Source organism: Brassica napus, chromosome C8 (assembly GCF_020379485.1).
Source record: "Brassica napus cultivar Da-Ae chromosome C8, Da-Ae, whole genome shotgun sequence".
Lineage (NCBI taxonomy): Eukaryota > Viridiplantae > Streptophyta > Magnoliopsida > Brassicales > Brassicaceae > Brassica > Brassica napus.
Window position 1 is genome coordinate 36,504,223 of NC_063451.1, and position 18,324 is coordinate 36,522,546.

The window sequence follows — 18,324 nt, forward strand, 5'->3', positions numbered from 1 at the left end:
ATTTGATTTGTTCTCTTAGAACTTTGAGAGGAGACTCTTGAGTGACCATAAAATCTGAGAGAAACACTTGTGTGGGTGAGATCAAACACTTGAGAGTGTGAGGATTATTTTTATCTGTTAACCTTTTGTGTTGAGAACTTTCAGGTTAAGATGTTTGAAGCTGATCAAAGAAGGCTTTTCAGTCAGTTTGAAGTCTGGGAGTTTTGTGACAACCTTGTGGAGGGTGTGGTGAAAGCCCTCAAGGACGTCAGCAAGATCCAAAAGAAGAGCACAACCACACGTGCATCTGTAGCTAAGCCTTCCTTATTCATCAATGAAAAACCCAAAGGTAAATCTGAAAACAACCTTGAAGATCAAAAAGATTTTTCAGATTCTTTACCAATTTTTGATGAGTATGATGAAGAGATGATTGAAAATTTGATCATTTGTGAGGATGAATGTGATCTTCCATCTCCAAAATCTGATTTTATGTTTGATGATGAAGAGACTAATGGACTAACCTGTTTTGAACCGGAGCATCCGAGTAGTCTTGTTCTATTTTCACAGGATTTTAAGGAAGAACCATTCGACTACTCACATCAAGGACTGCTTCTTGGCACCAGGAGACCCATGGACGATGATCTAGGTCCCATATTTGATGAGGAAGGCGAACCTGGTCCAACCTTTGAAGCGGAAGCACCAAGCATAACATCCATCATCATGGAGAACCAACTTTGCTTTGATCCCGGCACAACTCCTACGCCTTTGACCACATACATTCAAGAGCACTGTGAGAAACTTGATTTGATTAATTTTCTGCCTGATCTGTTTGATAAAGTCAGTTCCAATGACATAAAACTTTCTGGTCTTGATCATCTTGAAAAGTCATCTGAGCTTGATTTGCAACAACTAGTTTTCTGCTCTAGAAAATCGTTTGATTCATTTGTCTTCAAAGAAAATAGCTTTAGTCTGAGATCTTATGGACATGAACTGATCACTGGAATTTTGTTTGCATCCTCATATGCTTTGGAAGATTTTATGGTTAGCGCATTGCTGGAACAGAATTCACATAAAGCTGAAACAGATTTTTGTGGTGATTCTGTTTTGAAACCTGTCCATTCTTATTCTGAATCTGATCTTGAACTAAAACTTTTGTGTTCTGAATCTGATCAAGTTAGGCACGTTTTGGAAATGTTCTATGGTAGTTCATGCCTCGAAAACATTCTGATTTACAACACCTTCTTTGATAAACATGCTGAGCCTTGGATAAGAAATTCTCAATTTGAACTTAATCTTTTGTGTTCTAAATCTGAGAAACTTGCGCATGATTTGAATTTGTTCTTTAGGAACTGTGATATCACGTGCCCTGACACCATTCTGGTGTACAAGACTTACTTTGATAGGCTTCATGATGATCTGAAACGTGTGCTACATGTTCTAGGGAAAGAAACTTTGGTTTATGATCTGAACAAGTACTTGTCTTGTACATATGATCCTGGTATTTTAATGTTTGTTTTGAGTGTCCAGGATAAACAGGATCAGTCTCCAAGAGGTGTCAGGAACAGAAGCAGAGATCGTGCTTATCAGTTTAAGACTTGGAGATGCATGTACTCGAGGAAACCAACTTCAAAACTCCAAGGAAGTTTCTTTCCAAAATTTTCCTTCACTAAATTTTACATGATTTTTAAATTCTTTTTGTCTGATTCATTTCCTTTTGATACAGGTAAAATGGATTTGAGGTCAAATCCTTTTCAAGAGGGAGGGAATGATGCGCCTCGGATCATAGACCCGGGCCAGGATGATGCGACCATGGCTGAGCCAGATGATTCTTCAACAAAAGACAAACCAGGATGGATTAATGGTGAGGATGCTGATCTAAAACCAGCTGATGAGACTGAGGACGAGCTGGAACCAGCTGAAGAGAGTATGCTTGAGCTGAAACCAGCTGAAGTGATAGTAGATGAGCTAGATGAGCTGAGTGAGATAAGTGATACTAGCTTGGAGCTGAATGAGCTAAGTGACACTGAAGATGGAGCTGGTTTAGTTGCTGGGCGAAATGAGCATTTTTCAGCCCAAAGAAAAATTCATAACAAATTCAATTTGGGTCGGTTTTACACCAAATTCGACCAGACCTTTCCTCAGTCCATTTCAAGCCCATTCTCATCAAGAATGCCAAGAGGGAGTCAGCAAGGAAGTCTTGGTCGTGCATGGGAAAAAGAATTCAACAAAAATCATTAATTTCGGTCTTTAGTCAAAGTCTTCATTTCTAGTTTCCATGTCTTGTTTTTAGCACATTCTTCTTTGGATTTCTACAACTTGTAATCCTATATATAGGGCCTAAGAGCCACGAAATAAGAGAAGCTTTTTTCCCCTTTTATTTGAGTTTATCTATTTGTTCTTTGTAGAACACTTCTTTGTTTCTTGGTGAGGTTATCTCCGAGTAAACAGCCTCTAATTCGTTGGACCTGTGCGTCATATCAGGCAACGTTTAGAAATCCTTCTTTTGGTGGACTTGTGAGTCATATCAAGCACCAACTGAAGTCTGGTAGTATCATTGGGCCATCCGCAACCCATTGTGTCACCGTTCAATCCATCAGTTCTCCCTTTTGGCGAGTTCATATCCCTTTAGTCCGGTCGAGTGATCCTTCCCTATTTTAGGGCGTATCAACGTCCTGATCCCTTAGATCAAGCCACCTCGAGCTTCTCGGTCCATTTGGCCTTATTTCGGTCTTTCCGGCAAATTTCTGACCCGCGATCAATCCCGAATATTTTTCTACTCCCGTTCAGATGAGTTTAATATTTTTAATAAAATCCAATCTGAAGTCTGACCTTGGCGGTAAATATTTCTCGATCCTTCGGCTTCATCGAAGACTTGCATTATACCGAAATTAGGGTTTTCGTCTAATTTCGGGTTTTCCCGTCGTGCTTCGATCCCGTCGTGCTTGCTTCACGTCCTGCTTAATTCATGTCATGCTTCCAACATATTATGTTTCCAACATAATATATTACTGATACGAAGTTTTGCGGAAAACTTCGTGCTGAAGAAACGCCGTGCTTCGGAAACGTCGTGCTTCTAAAACGTCGTGCTTCCAAAAATTTTAAGCATCCAAAACGTCCGTCTGATCAATCTAAGACATCTTCTAACTATGGTCGAGCAACTTATTTGACTCATAGTTCACTCACGATCAATTCTTCGACCACCTCATTCTTCGAAATTTCCCGATCGGTCTTTATCGCCCGCGATTCGACCACAAAGTTGATGTTCGGCCAATCTTCTGTCTCGACTATTCCTATCCCGAATGGCGGGTTATCACACACCCAATGCTGACGATGGCTTGATTAGCGGGTGTTCTGATGTCAACAACTCTATTGTTGAAACGTGTATCCTGATTGACACGAACAGCTGGAGTTTCAGTCTGAAATTAATGAAAACAACATGAGATCTTATGAACAAGATTGACCGAATGAGAATAAAATCATAGCACCTCAAGAGATTTTTCAATATCAGCTTCACTTCTTGCAGCATCCTCCACACTAAGTGGTAATCTCGCCAAGGCTCTGTTGACGCAGTACACTTTCCTCACCTGAATTTCCACCTGCAATAACATAATTCATCAACACAAACACACAGAGACGGTTTTGAGCATAGACAAGTGAAACATTGACTTATCGTCCCATTTATATATTATTTGCATAAATAGTCCCATCAGCACAATACACACAGAGACATAGTCTTGAGCATAGACAAGTGAAACATCGATTTATTGTCCCATTTATATATTATTTCCATATATAATAAACATTAGGGGATGATTAGCCCCGGTCTCTTGATTTGACATTTTTTTGTTTTTTTATGTTTTTTTACATTTTTCGGATAAGAGACGGTTCTTATATCTCTTATTTACGAGACAATTCTTAGTTTTTCTTAGTTAAAATCTAAGAAAAATAAGAACTGTCTCTTAGCCGCCGAAACTAAGAACTACAGTTAAGAGACTGAGGTTAATGATGGTCTTAGGTTGATATGTATATATAATATATTATTAGCCGAAACTAAAAACTTTAGTGTATATATAATATATTATTAGCCGAAACTAAAAACTTTAGTTAACAGACTGGGTTAATGATGGTCTTAGGTTGATATGTATATGTAATATATTATTAGCTAGGTTCAATTTAGTAACGGCTAAATTCACATAAATCTCAGGGCAGGCCCTGAACACACGAGTTAATTAGAAGAAGAAGAAACCTTCTGGGTAGTTCCCTTGACAGGGTCCTAAGGGACAACCACGACACCGATGACGATTCGTAACTCAGATGCTTTAGGTATTTGGTCATGTTGACGCCAACGTTCGATTGCTTGGCTACGCACTGAACAGTGCATCCACTTTGCCTCAAGATCACAAACACTTTGCTAGACTGTGGCCGATACGTGTGAACTCGGCCTCTGATCAGAACCTCAGATCCTGCCATCTCTTCCACCAAATCGCTCACTTTCGTCCACTTCTTTCCTTCAACAGCCTCCCTCCACTTTCCGGCTTTCGGATCGGCGGTTGGTTGCAACTCGTTCAGTGTTACGTCGCCGTAGTTACTGGAGAACTCGTCATGTTCTTCTTCTTCACGAGACATTGAAGCTCTCTTGGCGGCTTTCTTGCTCAGCTCCTGTTTGATCCAAAAATGGTGCTTATGCTGGTGATGTTTGTTGAATCAATACAATAAAAGAATCTAAGTTGAATGATTAGATTCTTGAGGCTTAGGAGAAATCTTGAGATGAAATCAAATGGGAAAAGAACATAAAAGAGATTTCATTGCATAAAGGTTCATTACAAAGGTAAAGTGAACCTTAGAATACAAAATCTCTATGAAAATATGTTTTCTCTAGTCTAAGAAGAGGAGAAGATCCTTTCTAAGAAGGAGGTAGCTCCTTATTTATAGAAGGATGAAGCCTAGGGCTTTCTAGCAATATGGGTCTAATTCATTGTCTAATGGGCCTTGAGGGAGGATGTAAATCCACCCCCAATAGTAAGTCCCCCCAAGTTCGTTGAGAGAGATGGAATCGATCTCTGCGAAGTTTACGAATAGGGTTTATTAGACAATGAACTAGACACATTCATGCCTATGACGGTTTAGGCGAGTTTATTTCAAACTTGTGCCTAGAAAGAAGCGAGTTTGCTTTAAACTCGTGCTTAGCGAAAGACGAGTTTACTTGGCTCATGCTAAGACAGAGGCGAGTTTACTGAGAGCTCGTGCCTAGTAGAAGGAGAGCTTCTGTAAACTCATACCTAGCCAAAGACGAGTTTTTGTAAACTCGTGTCTAACAATAAGCGAGTCGACCGCAAACTCGTGCCTAATAAAAAGCAAGTTCAATTTAAACTCGTGCCTAAAATGCATGTTTACCGAACTATTGCCGACCCGAAGTCTCGTGTTGAGATCGTGTGTGTCGAGCAAGTTGTTGGCTTGTGTGTTCGTCAGGCTATGATGACGTGAGAAAGCGCCGGCTTGTGCTGTTTCCGATAAGCTCGTGGCTGAGAGCCATCTTTCGAAGCATGAGGACGTATGGTGGTGGCAACCGCTTGTTGGCTCTGTTTTCTCTTTGGCTCTGGTTCACAAAAGCATGATCATGATCAGATAAGGTCAACTAAAAGAAATAGCCAAGTTTTGTGTAATAACTATCCACGAATTGCATATGATAGTAATAACTGATTAATTATTATGCAGTATGCACATGTTGTGTTTGATTGCATACGGTGAATCAATTGAAGCTAGTTATCTTATAAAGGTTTATAGGCACTTATCTTTGAGGTGGAGAAGAAGCAAGATTCCAAGGTTGCTAAATAGCTGAGAATCTCGTGAAGGATTTGCTTCAGCAAGGGAGCAACAAGGTGTGGTTTCTCGGGAAGTGGTTGTTGAGAAGGAAATAATGAACCAAACTCTTCTTATCTCCACTTGCAGAGAGCTCTTGTTGGGGGTGGATTTACACTGAAGCTTGCTTGACGAAGAAGCTTGTGTGCGTTACGAATTGATCCTCTCACAACATCGCCGCGATCATAGCATGCTCTGCCGAGATTGTGTTTGCTGCTCGACGCTTCTGTTTGTATAGATCTTTTGAAGACGTCATGGTGGTGGAGATCAGATCGTTACTGCCAAGGTAATCACGTGATTGTTACTGTCCAAGAGGCCGAGCTTGAAGACGAGATGCGAGAGGCGACTGGAACGAGTTTCGAGCAGTGAACAAGCTTGTGAAGCTGAGAGGAATCATAACAGCGGCATTAACTAGCTGGAGTGTGCCTTGCGAGGTGTTGCAATCTCCACTTCTCAAAACCAGTTATGATGAAGATGAAACAGAGACTGTTTCTGTTGACGTTGGAACTCAAGTCGGTAAGGCTTTGTTGAAGCTTGAGAGCGTCATCATCTAGATTTCATGCACATGTACGAGCTGAGATGGTGACGAGCTCTCAAAGAAGATTGAAGTCGAACCTAACGAGATACCACGAGTACGTCATGACTACACCTTGCTGAGTCTATCATATTTATCTTCCTCGGCACGTTTAGCTCCTCGTCCTTGTCATGTTTATCACCCCATCAGAGCTCTTGCTGGAGCGAAAGAGATTAGAGATGAAGGCCCAAAACAGCTCGGCGTTGAACCCAAATCGCGTAGCTTCGTTGCCGAGACCAAGTCTTGATTTTTGTGGCAATCTATCAGGATCCAAGGACAATCGTGTTCTTGCATGACCTCGTTATGGTGATTCCACAAAGAGCAGACAGACCCGAGCTTAACGCCATTGCTGAGATCGTTCGGAAACTAGACGGTGATTGTCGACCAGACAGACCATGTGCTTGGTTCAAGAGCCCTCTTTGTGGTATCAACAGCAAAGCTTTTTCCTTTATCTGAAAACCACTGTGTTTGCGGGGAGCTTGGAGACGTTGCCGTTGGTGGAGGCCTCATCCTCGGAACTAATCTTGGCGACCTGATGCTGTTGGCCGAGAGAATAGCCATAGATACATTAGAGCTTATACTGAGAATGAAAAAACTCTGATTTGACGAATGGAAGGGAAAAGAGTCGAGCTCGATGAAGCGACTGTGACTGTGGTTTTGTCTGCTTGTGTTGAGCTCTGTCATCATGAAGATGGAGACCTTGCCGAGATGGACAACAATGGATCGAGAAGGGATTTGATCGAAGTCAATGAGTTCCAAGATCTCGTGGAATCATTCCTCTGTTTGTCAAGTTCATGATTTTACATAACTATGTTTCCTGCAGAGCACATCTTCGACTTCATAGCTTCTCAGAAAGACGTGACCTCGATCTCTCTCATGAGTAACTCATTGCACAAGATCGAGAGGTGTAGCAGGAAGAGAGTGTTCATCAGAAACTGTTACGCAATCAACCCGGAGAGGTTAATAGAGTGGTTCCCATCTCTCAGATCGTTGATCCTCAAAGGCAAGCCTCACTTCACTGGCTTCAAATTGGTTCCTTACGAATGGGTCTTGAGGAGCTTACGTTTGTGTCGAGCACCCACGGTAAGAAACAAGACGAGCGGACATTGTTGCTTCATGCTGTTGTTAGCCCACCAAGTGTTTGATCAAAGTCCCACAAGAAGAAAGCCAAGCTTTCATGAGAAAGCTTCATCATTTATCTTAAAACCACCGCTGGCTAGATCTTCTGGTTGACCCACGCCGGTAAACCCAAACCTCTCGAGATGGGCTCTGAATCCGTCATAGTTGGGCTGAGAGTCGCTCAAGGCCTGTATCCAGGTGATTCGATGTTGTTTTTCGAGAATGGAAGAGGAAAGAGTCGATCTTGATTTTTTTTTTTTTTTTTTTTTTGGCTAGATCTTGACTCTCCCAAGTTTGATATGCTTTGAAGAAAATTTTCCTTCACCCCCTCCTTCTAGCGCCAACTGTTTGATCCAAAAATGGTGCTTATGCTGGTGATGTTTGTTGAATCAATACAATAAATGAATCTAAGTTGAATGATTAGATTCTTGAGGCTTAGGAGAAATCTTGAGATGAAATCAAATGGGAAAAGAACATAAAAGAGATTTCATTGCATAAAGGTTCATTACAAAGGTAAAGTGAACCTTAGAATACAAAATCTCTATGAAAATATGTTTTCTCTAGTCTAAGAAGAGGAGAAGATCCTTTCTAAGAATGAGGTAGCTCCTTATTTATAGAAGGATGAAGCCTAGGGCTTTCTAGCAATATGGGTCTAATTCATTGTCTAATGGGCATTGAGGGAGGATGTAAATCCACCCCCAACAGCTCCGGCGATATCGCTCAATGGATAATTAAACGAAAGCCTACGCTTACGCCCCCCCCCCCTCCTCCTTCTATGTTTCGTGAAGTAAGAGATGTATATATCTTCAGGTTAGGGCTTTCTTATGGACTTATATAGATGTCTCTAAACCTATATGTATTTCCATAATTCCAATCAAGGAATATTTCCCCTACTTCAACCATAGCCCTCCTTATTTGATAAGAATGAATCTTCAGACATTTTTTGAATGAATGATTAAATTAGATTCAAGCTAAAAAATAGTTTTTACAATTCTTGTGACTTGAGCTAAAAGTAATTAGAGAATTATGCTTCTGAAAACCAAAGTTTGAGTCAAAACCTAGTTTGAGTGTGACGTTGACAAAAGCGTCTGTAGTCCAACGGTTAGGATAATTGCCTTCCAAGCAATAGACCTGGGTTCGACTCCCGGCAGACGCATCAATTTACTTTTTTGTCAAAGGCCTTATATTTTTGTTGGCAAGAGTTTATCTCTTGTGGGAGAAACTTGTATTCCTTTTGTTGTATCAGTAAAGAGATCATGTTTTAATCTTTTTGGGGTTCATGAGCTGAGATTTGCTGCATGGTGGCAAACAGCGCTTCTCTAAGGGTCTTTCACGGTTAATGACTTGTCTCTTGATCTTTTGAGATCTGTATGTAGTCTCAACCGTGCTAAGCTCTTACCTATGAATCAAGAATCTGAGTTCCACCAAAAACATCTGGACTATATAGCGAAATTTCCATGTCAACACATGTTCATTTAAGCTCCATATTAACACAAATCTCATTATTAGTCATGGGTTTTTGCACTAGCATCAGTTAGCCTATCTCAGAGTCACAACAAAGGTATGTCAACGCGGTTTTACAGATTCGAAAAAGCCACTGTCCAAGTTACTTCCAGTTAAAGATGAAGGCACAGGAGACGATGACGACGACGACGATGTTTTGGTGTAGAGTAACGTCGTTGTTTCTGAGAACATATCGGTCTCCTTCACAGATTGGCAAATGCTTTCGAGTTCCTTCACAACTTTTGACATCGACGGTCTCATCTCTGGTCTATCCTCACAACACCATAACGCCAATCCCGCCAGCTTCATCACTTTATCTGGCGAACTTTGTCCCATCCGACTATCCGCCATTGACTGAATCGTTCCACATTCATTTGCCATCCTCACCTGGCATCACATTGTGTAAAAAAAATCTTGAAGGACACAAGAGATCTATAGCTAGCTCCTTTATAATGTTTGATAGGGATGCTCAGTACCTCACGGATAATATGTGTACCCTCAAAGAATGGGTGCATTCCAGTCAAGAGCTCAAGCAACACCACTCCGAAACTGTACACGTCACTCTTTACCGTCAGTTGCCGAGTCATGAAGTACTCTGGATCCAGATATCCCTGGGCATATATACAACAACAGCATTTATTGTTTTCTCAAAACCCACTTGTTTATATAAGGGTTAAATAACAACTAGTGTGCCACTCACCGGTGTTCCTCTCACTACGGTTGATACATGGGCCGGCTCACAATCTCCCTCCCCAAAATTTGGAGCCAGCCGTGACAATCCAAAATCAGCAACTTTAGCATGAAGCTGACTGTCCAAAAGTATGTTGCTGGTTTTGATATCGCGGTGAATAACAGGTGGATTTGCTTCAGCATGAAGGTAAAGGATCCCTTTAGCTGAACCTAAAGCCACTTGTGCCCTCATGTTAAAGCTCAATGTTTCCGTAGCATTAGCTGCATGGCAATGTGAAAAAAGAAAACTGAAACATTGATGCGGAAGCATATAGGCAAACGTTTGAAGACTTATAACAAACATGAAGCTAGTTTCAAGTCTTAAGAAGTAATGTTCGAGAAATAGCTAGGCAGTGATTAGACCCTTTATAGGGAATTATTAATTAAGGTTTAGACGAAAAATCGTTTTGTTTAGGTCCAATTTGCCATCTAGACTCCGTCTAAACCGATTTTTAGAACACTGCTTGAAAGTATATAGGAAGGACTTGGAGGAATAGAAATTACCTGAAAGCCAATCACGCACATTGCCATTAGGCATATACTCATACACCAGCATCTGCACATGAACCACACCGCACACGTATATAAATTAGTCAAACAACATAGAAATAACGCTCAAGTAACTAAGTTCATATGAAAAAGGACGTGTACTTGTTCCCCAATGTCACTACTGTAGCCAACCAGTGACACAAGATTCCGGTGATGTAACCTCGAAAGCAGATCAATCTCATTCAGAAACTCTTTCTCGCTCTGCAGAGAAGTTTCTTCTCCTCGTTTGATGGCAACTACTGTTTTATTTGGCAAAATGCCTTTGTATACTTTTCCATAGCTACCTCTACCGATCACTGCAGAGCTATCAAAGCCATTAGTTGCATCCGACAGTTCTATAAAACTGAACTTCTTCACCCCTTCGATTTCCCGAGATATTGATCTGGCTGAAAAGACATAAAGACACAGTCCTTAGTTTCATCGTTTGAAGGATAACAACAAGTTACTACTGAGTTGCTTACAAACACGTTTTCTGGTGAGTGCATGCAGATTCCCATGACGTTTCTTCACATATAGAAGTGTTGCGCTCACTGAAATAACAGTTGCAGCAACGATGGAGGCTGCCACTATCATCACCCATCCAACGGTGCTGATCCCACTCTCTCCAGCTAGCAAATCAGCTGCATCCAAATATTTAAATATAATATATCACTAAAACAGTTATTTATTTATTTTTGTTAAGATTAGGTGTGAACACTGTACCATATGGTCCTTCGAGAGGGAAGTCTAGTAGCTCATAAGGTCCAAAAAAGTCATTACGAGGAAAAGTCCATGAAGTAAACCTTCCCCTGATACGTATGACTTCGCTAACGTTAAATATTGTTTTGCCTTTGGGAATTAGCTTGATGTTCATCCGTAGACGCTGCTTGTTCTCATCAACAACTCTATCAATCGCTAGTTGATGAGTTTGCAGCTGGAGTGACGTGGTTATATACTCCATGAATTGGTGTTCAATATATGGAGTGAAGAAGAAGAAGCTACGGCTCTTTAGCCTATAATCGATCAAAAGAGGCGCTGCACAAAAGCAGAGTCCTAGGGAAACTGGCACCTTCTCATAGGGACATGACGCATTGTTGCATGGTGTGTGTTCTGATTTGGTAGATGTTTGCTTTTTCTCGCCGCAGATATATTCGAAGAGTTGTTTAACGATGGGAATGCTTGTACTTTTGCATATTGGGTTGCCACGAAGACTTTTGACACAAGGAAAAACAAAAGAGTAGCTTTAGTAGATAGCAAAAAAGTAGTATAAACTTTAACTGGCTAAGACATAGGAACAAACAAAACTCACTATAGGGTAACATTGTCTGGTGTTCTCAGGTTTCCTGTGGTATCAGAGAAGTTATTGTTCCTGAGATCACTGCGCATGAATCCAAACGAGGTTTCAGACTCTAAGAATGAAGTATGAAGACTAGAAAACTATTGAGTATTAACATAATTAAAAATAAGAACAAAGAGCTGAGATCATACACTTGCAGTTTGTTATTCTCGAAAGACTTGTTCTCCCAAATTGCTGTTGGGACGGAACCAGATAAACTGTTGTTCTCAAGTGAACTGTTATAGATGTCACACAAACAAAAATCTTACATAGTACTCATAAGATGATTGGAAAATGCAGAAAATATGTTTTGACTCAGAAAAATTTAATTTAATGGTTAATGAATGGTTTACATACAGTAATTGAAGAGAATACAGTTCCGAGAAACTTTGTGGTATAGATCCAGTGAGGTTGTTATAAGATAGTTCACTGCAGCAAAACTCAACGGTGTAAGTATTTGTAAAGTGTTACCAGGAGTAAGATTTCGAAATGTGCCTACATTGTTGTCATATTATCAGAAAGCTTAGATTCTGGTATAGTCCCTGTGAGATTGTTCCAGCTCAGGTCTCTGTAAAGAGGTGGACATTAAATAGAAGTGCATTAGTATTATTAAGTCTCAAGAGCTCAAAGAGAAGCATACAGTTTTTACACAAATACCAGACATAGACACTTACAAAAAGCTAAGATTTTTTATACTGCTTAGATCAGGAATTGATCCTTGTAGTCCACAGTTCCTTAAACTTCTGCCAAGTTGAAAACATGAGAACGCAAACAATAATTCAGCGCACAGATGAAACTAGTATTAGAAACCCGAACCATTTGAGTATTGCAGAAAGTCTTACAATCTTACTAATCTAGAAAACCTTCCATAAGCCTCTGGAATCTCAGAACCGTCGAAGTTGTTGTTATCCATCTGACTGCACAGGTGGAATACTAGCTTAGCAAATTTGCATAGTTCCTTAAAGGCCAACAAAAATATGGGACCAAATATGGCAAAAGGTACATACAGTATGGTAAAGGATGGGAGTCGAGCTAACTCTTGCGGCAAAGACCCAGTCAAGTTATTATTGTCCAGTATCCTACGAGATTTGTTCCATCAATATAAACACTTAACATACAGTATCCAAAAGTGAAATCAAGAAAACAAAAAAGAAAACTCTCACAGGTGAGCGAGGTTGTTCAGTTTGGATAGCTCCACTGGAATTTCTCCGGTTAACGTGTTGTTATTTAAGTGGCTGAAGATCCAACAGCCACTTGTGAGTAAAGGATAAACCACAAATGACTGCTAACTTTGCTATGAAGAAGATAATACCTAACGACAAACTTACAGATGTTTTATGCTTGTCATGTTTCCAAATGCAGGTGGAACTGAACCTGTTATGTTGTTCTCATCTACTTGAAGCCTGTTTAAATTTCGAAGGTTGCCAAGTTCAGGGGGTAAACTACCCGTGAGTTTGTTCCCATTCAGCAGTCTGTCCAAATAATGTAGCAGCAAATTAAACGAGTCAATTGAAGCGGACTTGTGGCTCCACATAAACAGAGAAACCAAAGCCTTCTTTAAAACCATCCCAGAAATGAAACTAAACAAAGAAAAATGAGAACAAGAAGGCAAGAGAAAAGACATCGTGTTATCTTTTACTTACAGGAGTTTCAAAGAAGAAATTTTTCCTATCTCCAAAGGAATACGCCCAGTTATGTTGTTCCACATCACATTACTTCAACAAGGTAACCCACGAGAATAATAGGTTTTTCAGTATGCAATCAAGACAACCGGAAGACAATCACAAGAACTGAATGAAACAGTTCATTAGACTTCGCATCTTACAGGATTTCGAGATAAGATAACTGGCCAACTTCAGGAGCCAGCTCTCCAGATAAATTCAGCCTCATCAATTGGCTGCATCACAATATGTGTAAGTCACAGGATGTGTAAGTATGGCAATGCATAATATTTTTCAGTATAATCCTTGCAAGAATGACGCCAGGGCATTGCGTTAGTGATGCGTAAACTAACTACCTTTGCAGAAGACGAAGACCTCCATTCAATTAATAAAGACAAGAAAAAATATATATAACAAAAGAAGAAAAAATGTGACAAATGTTAATACAAAAGAGACATTACAGCTCCCGGACGTGAAAGTGACCATCATCATGTGATCTCTCGAAGCATGTTATGCCAGTCCAGTTTGAATTACATGGGTCACCCTTTTCCCAGTTGCTTAAATTTCTCATAGGATCAATTAGACTCCTTTTGATCACCCTTAAAGCAGTTACTGCAAAATGGATTTAAAAAATATATATATATATATTAGCAAAGCTCTGGAAAGCAGTCTCCACGTTGTAGAATGACATATGATTTGGGAGCCTGAAGAATGACCATTCAAGATTATGACTATCAAACATTGAGAGAAAGACCAGCGACCATATTTATGCAAATTGACATTATTGTTAATAGTTTATACGCCAAATTTGGTAAGTTTATGAAGCTCATAGGTACCTTAATTTAAGAGAATTATATAACATCTGAGGTTTTTGTGGAAAAAAAACAATCACCTTCTGAAAGATCAGTTCTTGAATCAGCTGACTGAAGGAGAAGACAACAAAATGCCACCAGGAATACTGAACCGCATGTTTTTGAATTCATCAGGATACCTAGAAAAGGAAGACAGAGGAAACTTTATTCTGCTGTAGCACAATGATCAAGTCATATCTCACAAGATAAAAAGTTTGGTCAAGGAAACTGTTATAAGTTATGATCAAGTCACCAGACGAATAAACAAAAAAAACACGTTTGACAGAAGGAAGAAATCATAAAAGAATGCCCGGAAACTTGTTCAACACCAAGGAAAAGTAGAAGCGTTTTGGTTCGTTCAGACATCGTTGTGTCCATAAAAAATGCTGATGGGAGCAGAAACTTCGTAAGGACAGTGATCTAACGAGTAAACAAAACATACCAGAAAGAGACTACACAAAGAAATTGTCAACGATGTTTTATAATTAGAAAATGAGTTTGAAACTTTCTTATTACTTTTGATCAAATAGTGCAGAGATTACACACACACACACATTAATAAATAATAAATATCTTCTTTTACAGAGATAGATTCAACAATCTTCCAAGTTGTCAATTTTTTAATCATTCAATTTCAGTTGAGATTGGTTGTCCACTTAGGCTGACCTGGTAATTTCAGCTGCAAGGTTATTACCCTCTCCCAATCTAAACTCGATTATTGTTGAAGGGACCCGGTCTAGAAAATCTCAAGAGAAAGCCAACACAAGTGAAAGAACATTAATCAAAACTAGCCCTGGAGATGAGCTCAAGAGCATCCCTACTTCTTCCATGGCCAATCTAAACCTAAGACACTACCTTATAATCCATCAATACAATCCAACAACTCCAAAAAAGATGGAGTGCAATGTAGCTACCGTGAAGCTATTTTTTTTAAAGCTGGAACTAATTTAAACACTTGTATGGAAAGCAGTTGGAAGAAGATCGAGTAGAGGTCACTAACATTCTGAAATCAACAACATCAGCGGTGGAGAATATAGGTGTATTGTTAACTTGAGACATGATAGGGATTGAAGATCATATAAACTACACCCAAATCAATAGACGATCCTATCAATTCGAAAGTGAAGAAGAAAACGGCGTCTCAGTGTCGATGTTTACATATTTTATTTTTGTAACTGACCGTGGTTTACATCTTTCTTAACAATCTTTTCATTCGTTCTCTCATGTATGTAAACAAACATTCGTTAAAAATGTATTTCAATGCCTGCAACAATGAGTAATCAAATATTCATAGCAGCTTTTTTAAGAGAGTAACATTGAAGATTTTAAAAGAATACGTAGATAACAACACCATCCCGTATGGAAAAGCATTGAAGATTTTTCACATCTTTTTAAGGCGAAAAAATATCATGTTTGTATCTTCAACCAGATTCTCTACGAACCGCAACATGCTGATTTCTGAGTAGCTTGAGATGTCCCTGCACCTTGGTCGGATTGGTTGATTCTGATTGTTTGTGGCTACAAAACAACCCAGACAACGTTTTAAATGTTTGATACTCTAATTGCAATGTATGGATGATGAGGATGAGAATAAAAATAATTCTTAAGTATAAACGAACCTCAGCCCTTGCATCGGTATCTGCTAGTCTTTGCTTAATGTCTTTACCTATTGAAAAGAAAACTTCCTCAACGTTTAAGTTCGTCTTGGCACTCTGCAAGACCAAACTCATCTAACGTTAGGCAATAATGAGAATGACATTTTCCTATACGCATAACAAAACCTAGAACTACAACGTACAGTCTCGAAGAACTTGATTCCGTATTCATCTGCAAGAGCTTGTCCCTTAGCTTTTGGCACAGCCTGGAAATACAAAAACACAACAAATCAGTGTGTTATATAAACAAATCACGTAATAGATAAGCAAAAAGATAAATGGGAACGGTAAGAGAGAGAGAGAGAGAGAGAGACTCTTTTGCTTTCATCCATATCTGCCTTGTTCCCCACGAGAATCTTGTTGACATTATCAGAAGCGTGCTGCTCAATGTTACGGATCCAGTTCCTGATGTCTGGAATTGAAGAAAACAAATGACAAGAAAAATAACATATAGGTTTATTAGAAAATAGTAACTACAGATGGAATAATATATACTTTCTTGCGAAGAATTGTTAGTTGCATGAGGCCTAGAAGCTAGAATTAAACAACGTTAAACTGTAGTAAGAAGTAAAGAGAAAACTTACTGTTGAAAGATGATTCATCGGTGACATCATACACAAGCAAAATGCCCATGGCTCCACGGTAGTACGCTACAATAAGAAGAAACCACTTAGGTGAGTATTCCACGTTCCCACCATAAAGGATGCGTATGAATAACAGTAAGAGAAAAAGAAGAGCAAAGAGCATATTCGAAAGCAAAAATCGAAGAGATACCAGTTGTGATAGTCCGGAACCGCTCCTGTCCTGCAGTATCCCAGATTTGCAGCTTAATTCTCTTCCCATCCAGATCAATAGTCCGTATCTTGAAATCAATTCTGTCACAACAAAATTTTATATTGAGTGGGAAGGGAACAAGACAATGATATTCCCTGGAGGGTTTATGGAAGGAGGGAAAGCCGACAGATGACAACACAAATCAAATCAAGTGAAGACTCTGTTGTGTTCGGAGTGTGTCTATTGTCTCTATGGTATAAATACTTCACAAATGTAATAGGGAGAGTTATCAATTGGTTTGATCAACTTGAGAGGGTAGCTATTAGCTCGTGAGAGATTGTTGGTGGTGATTTACAGTAATACGTGGACCTTAACAGACAACTACAGAAATCACTTGAGAGAAAAGCATCATGTAATAAAGAGATCATACTTACCCAATTGTTGTAATGAAACTGGTGGTAAAGGAGCCATCTGAAAAGCGCAAGAGGAGGCAACTCTTACCCACACCTGGTGTACATGAAAGAAGTTAGATAAAGCAAAAGACCTTTGAATGTGGTGGTTACACACGTGCAAAGTCAAATACTATCATAAACCATTTGTCACCCAAAACATCCACCCCGAAAGTTCATTTACATCACTATTGTCATTCGTCTTGACATTTTCCAGCATGATACGAGACTAAGAAGAGGCCGTATGATGAACATCAGTTGCTCCTCACACTCTAAAATCAACATACTACGCTGATGAAATTCAAATCTCAGTAACTGAGACAGGACCACGTGTGCTAAATCACAGCAAGCTTAATGGAATATCGAAAAATTCATATAACTAATGCATCCACCCTTCATACAAAGCTTATATGAAACTAAGAGGAGTCGTATGATGCTCCTCACACTAAATCCAAGGTTCTCTAAAATCAACACACTACGCTGATGAAACTCAGATATAAAATCACAGCACGCCTAATTGAAGATCGAAAACCTCAAATCACTAATGCGTCACCATCGATCCTTCACACAAATTCACGAGACTCGCGGAACGAACGCAGTATTACGATCTGGAATTGAGGAAACCAACCGCTGTCTCCGATCAAGAGTAGTTTAATGAGGTAATCGTAATCAGCGCGAGCTCTAGCAGGAGGAGCAGCCATTGCGTATAGCGTCTAGAAACGAATCACTGGTAATGCAAAAACAAACGATGTTACAAACAAACTAAAATACTGAGCGAAAGAGAGTGAGAGATTCAGGAGAAGTACCAGATCTGCTCCGGGGAGATTAATCGTCAGAACGGAGGTAGAGAGAGCAACCGGCCGGCCGTTGAATTATTTTTCCTCCCGATCGGCTTTTCGAAGATTCAGAATGTTATTATTGTTCTCTTTTGAGAGAAGAGTCAGAAGGAGAGGGAGTGGATCTGGGCCGTTGGATCTTGATCGTGATGGAGATCTGAGTTGGGCGGGCGCGTGGTTTTCGTTTTTGGTTAAATTGTGATGATACCAGGTTATTTATACGCCGTCGTTTGATAGCTTTCGAATAGCAGGCCTTGGGCCGGTAATTTAACTTTACGGATCCAACCCAACAAAATTGATGGAAATGTTTTTTTTTATATGTTACGAACATCTACCGACGTAACTTTTGTATCAAAGCATACAAAAACTTGAGATCATTTAAACTAAGCATTTCGATCAGTTTGTCAAATGTTCATAGTTTATACCGTCAGCAACACTTGCGTTTCAACTCTTAAACTTAGCCCACTACTG

At 39.7% G+C, this 18,324-nt stretch overlaps 2 protein-coding genes and 1 non-coding gene across 4 annotated transcripts; 1 reads left to right on the plus strand and 2 right to left on the minus strand.

Moving 5' to 3' along the window:
• The first annotated feature begins 8,615 nt into the window (after positions 1–8,615).
• Positions 8,616–8,687, plus strand: TRNAG-UCC. The gene has a single exon. It is a non-coding gene; the product is annotated as a tRNA-Gly (tRNA).
• A 263-nt stretch (positions 8,688–8,950) lies between these two features.
• Positions 8,951–15,234, minus strand: LOC106380128 (putative leucine-rich repeat receptor-like serine/threonine-protein kinase At3g53590). Its single transcript, XM_013819940.3, has 20 exons — positions 14,181–15,234; positions 13,750–13,900; positions 13,453–13,524; positions 13,271–13,342; positions 12,956–13,099; positions 12,791–12,862; positions 12,635–12,706; positions 12,470–12,544; positions 12,302–12,370; positions 12,127–12,195; positions 11,985–12,056; positions 11,780–11,863; positions 11,601–11,669; positions 11,015–11,502; positions 10,774–10,932; positions 10,415–10,698; positions 10,268–10,319; positions 9,735–9,985; positions 9,511–9,645; positions 8,951–9,421 (listed from the first exon to the last, which is right to left on the minus strand). Exons 1-20 carry the CDS (start codon positions 14,269–14,271, stop codon positions 9,098–9,100), a joined length of 2,805 nt encoding a protein of 934 aa, XP_013675394.1. The 5' UTR covers positions 14,272–15,234; the 3' UTR covers positions 8,951–9,097.
• Positions 15,235–15,379: 145 nt separating this feature from the next.
• Positions 15,380–18,049, minus strand: LOC106382800 (ras-related protein RABE1a-like). 2 transcript variants are annotated; one of them, XM_048764612.1, is made up of 9 exons: positions 17,824–18,049; positions 17,646–17,744; positions 17,003–17,075; positions 16,569–16,669; positions 16,379–16,444; positions 16,109–16,206; positions 15,938–16,000; positions 15,759–15,851; positions 15,380–15,657 (listed from the first exon to the last, which is right to left on the minus strand). In XM_048764612.1, the coding sequence occupies exons 2-9, from the start codon at positions 17,716–17,718 to the stop codon at positions 15,574–15,576; spliced, it is 651 nt and encodes a 216-aa protein (XP_048620569.1). In that variant the 5' UTR covers positions 17,719–17,744; positions 17,824–18,049; the 3' UTR covers positions 15,380–15,573. The 2 variants fall into 2 exon arrangements, with proteins under 2 accessions (XP_048620569.1, XP_048620567.1); XM_048764610.1 differs by having other exon boundaries at positions 15,759–15,869.
• Positions 18,050–18,324: the final 275 nt, after the last annotated feature.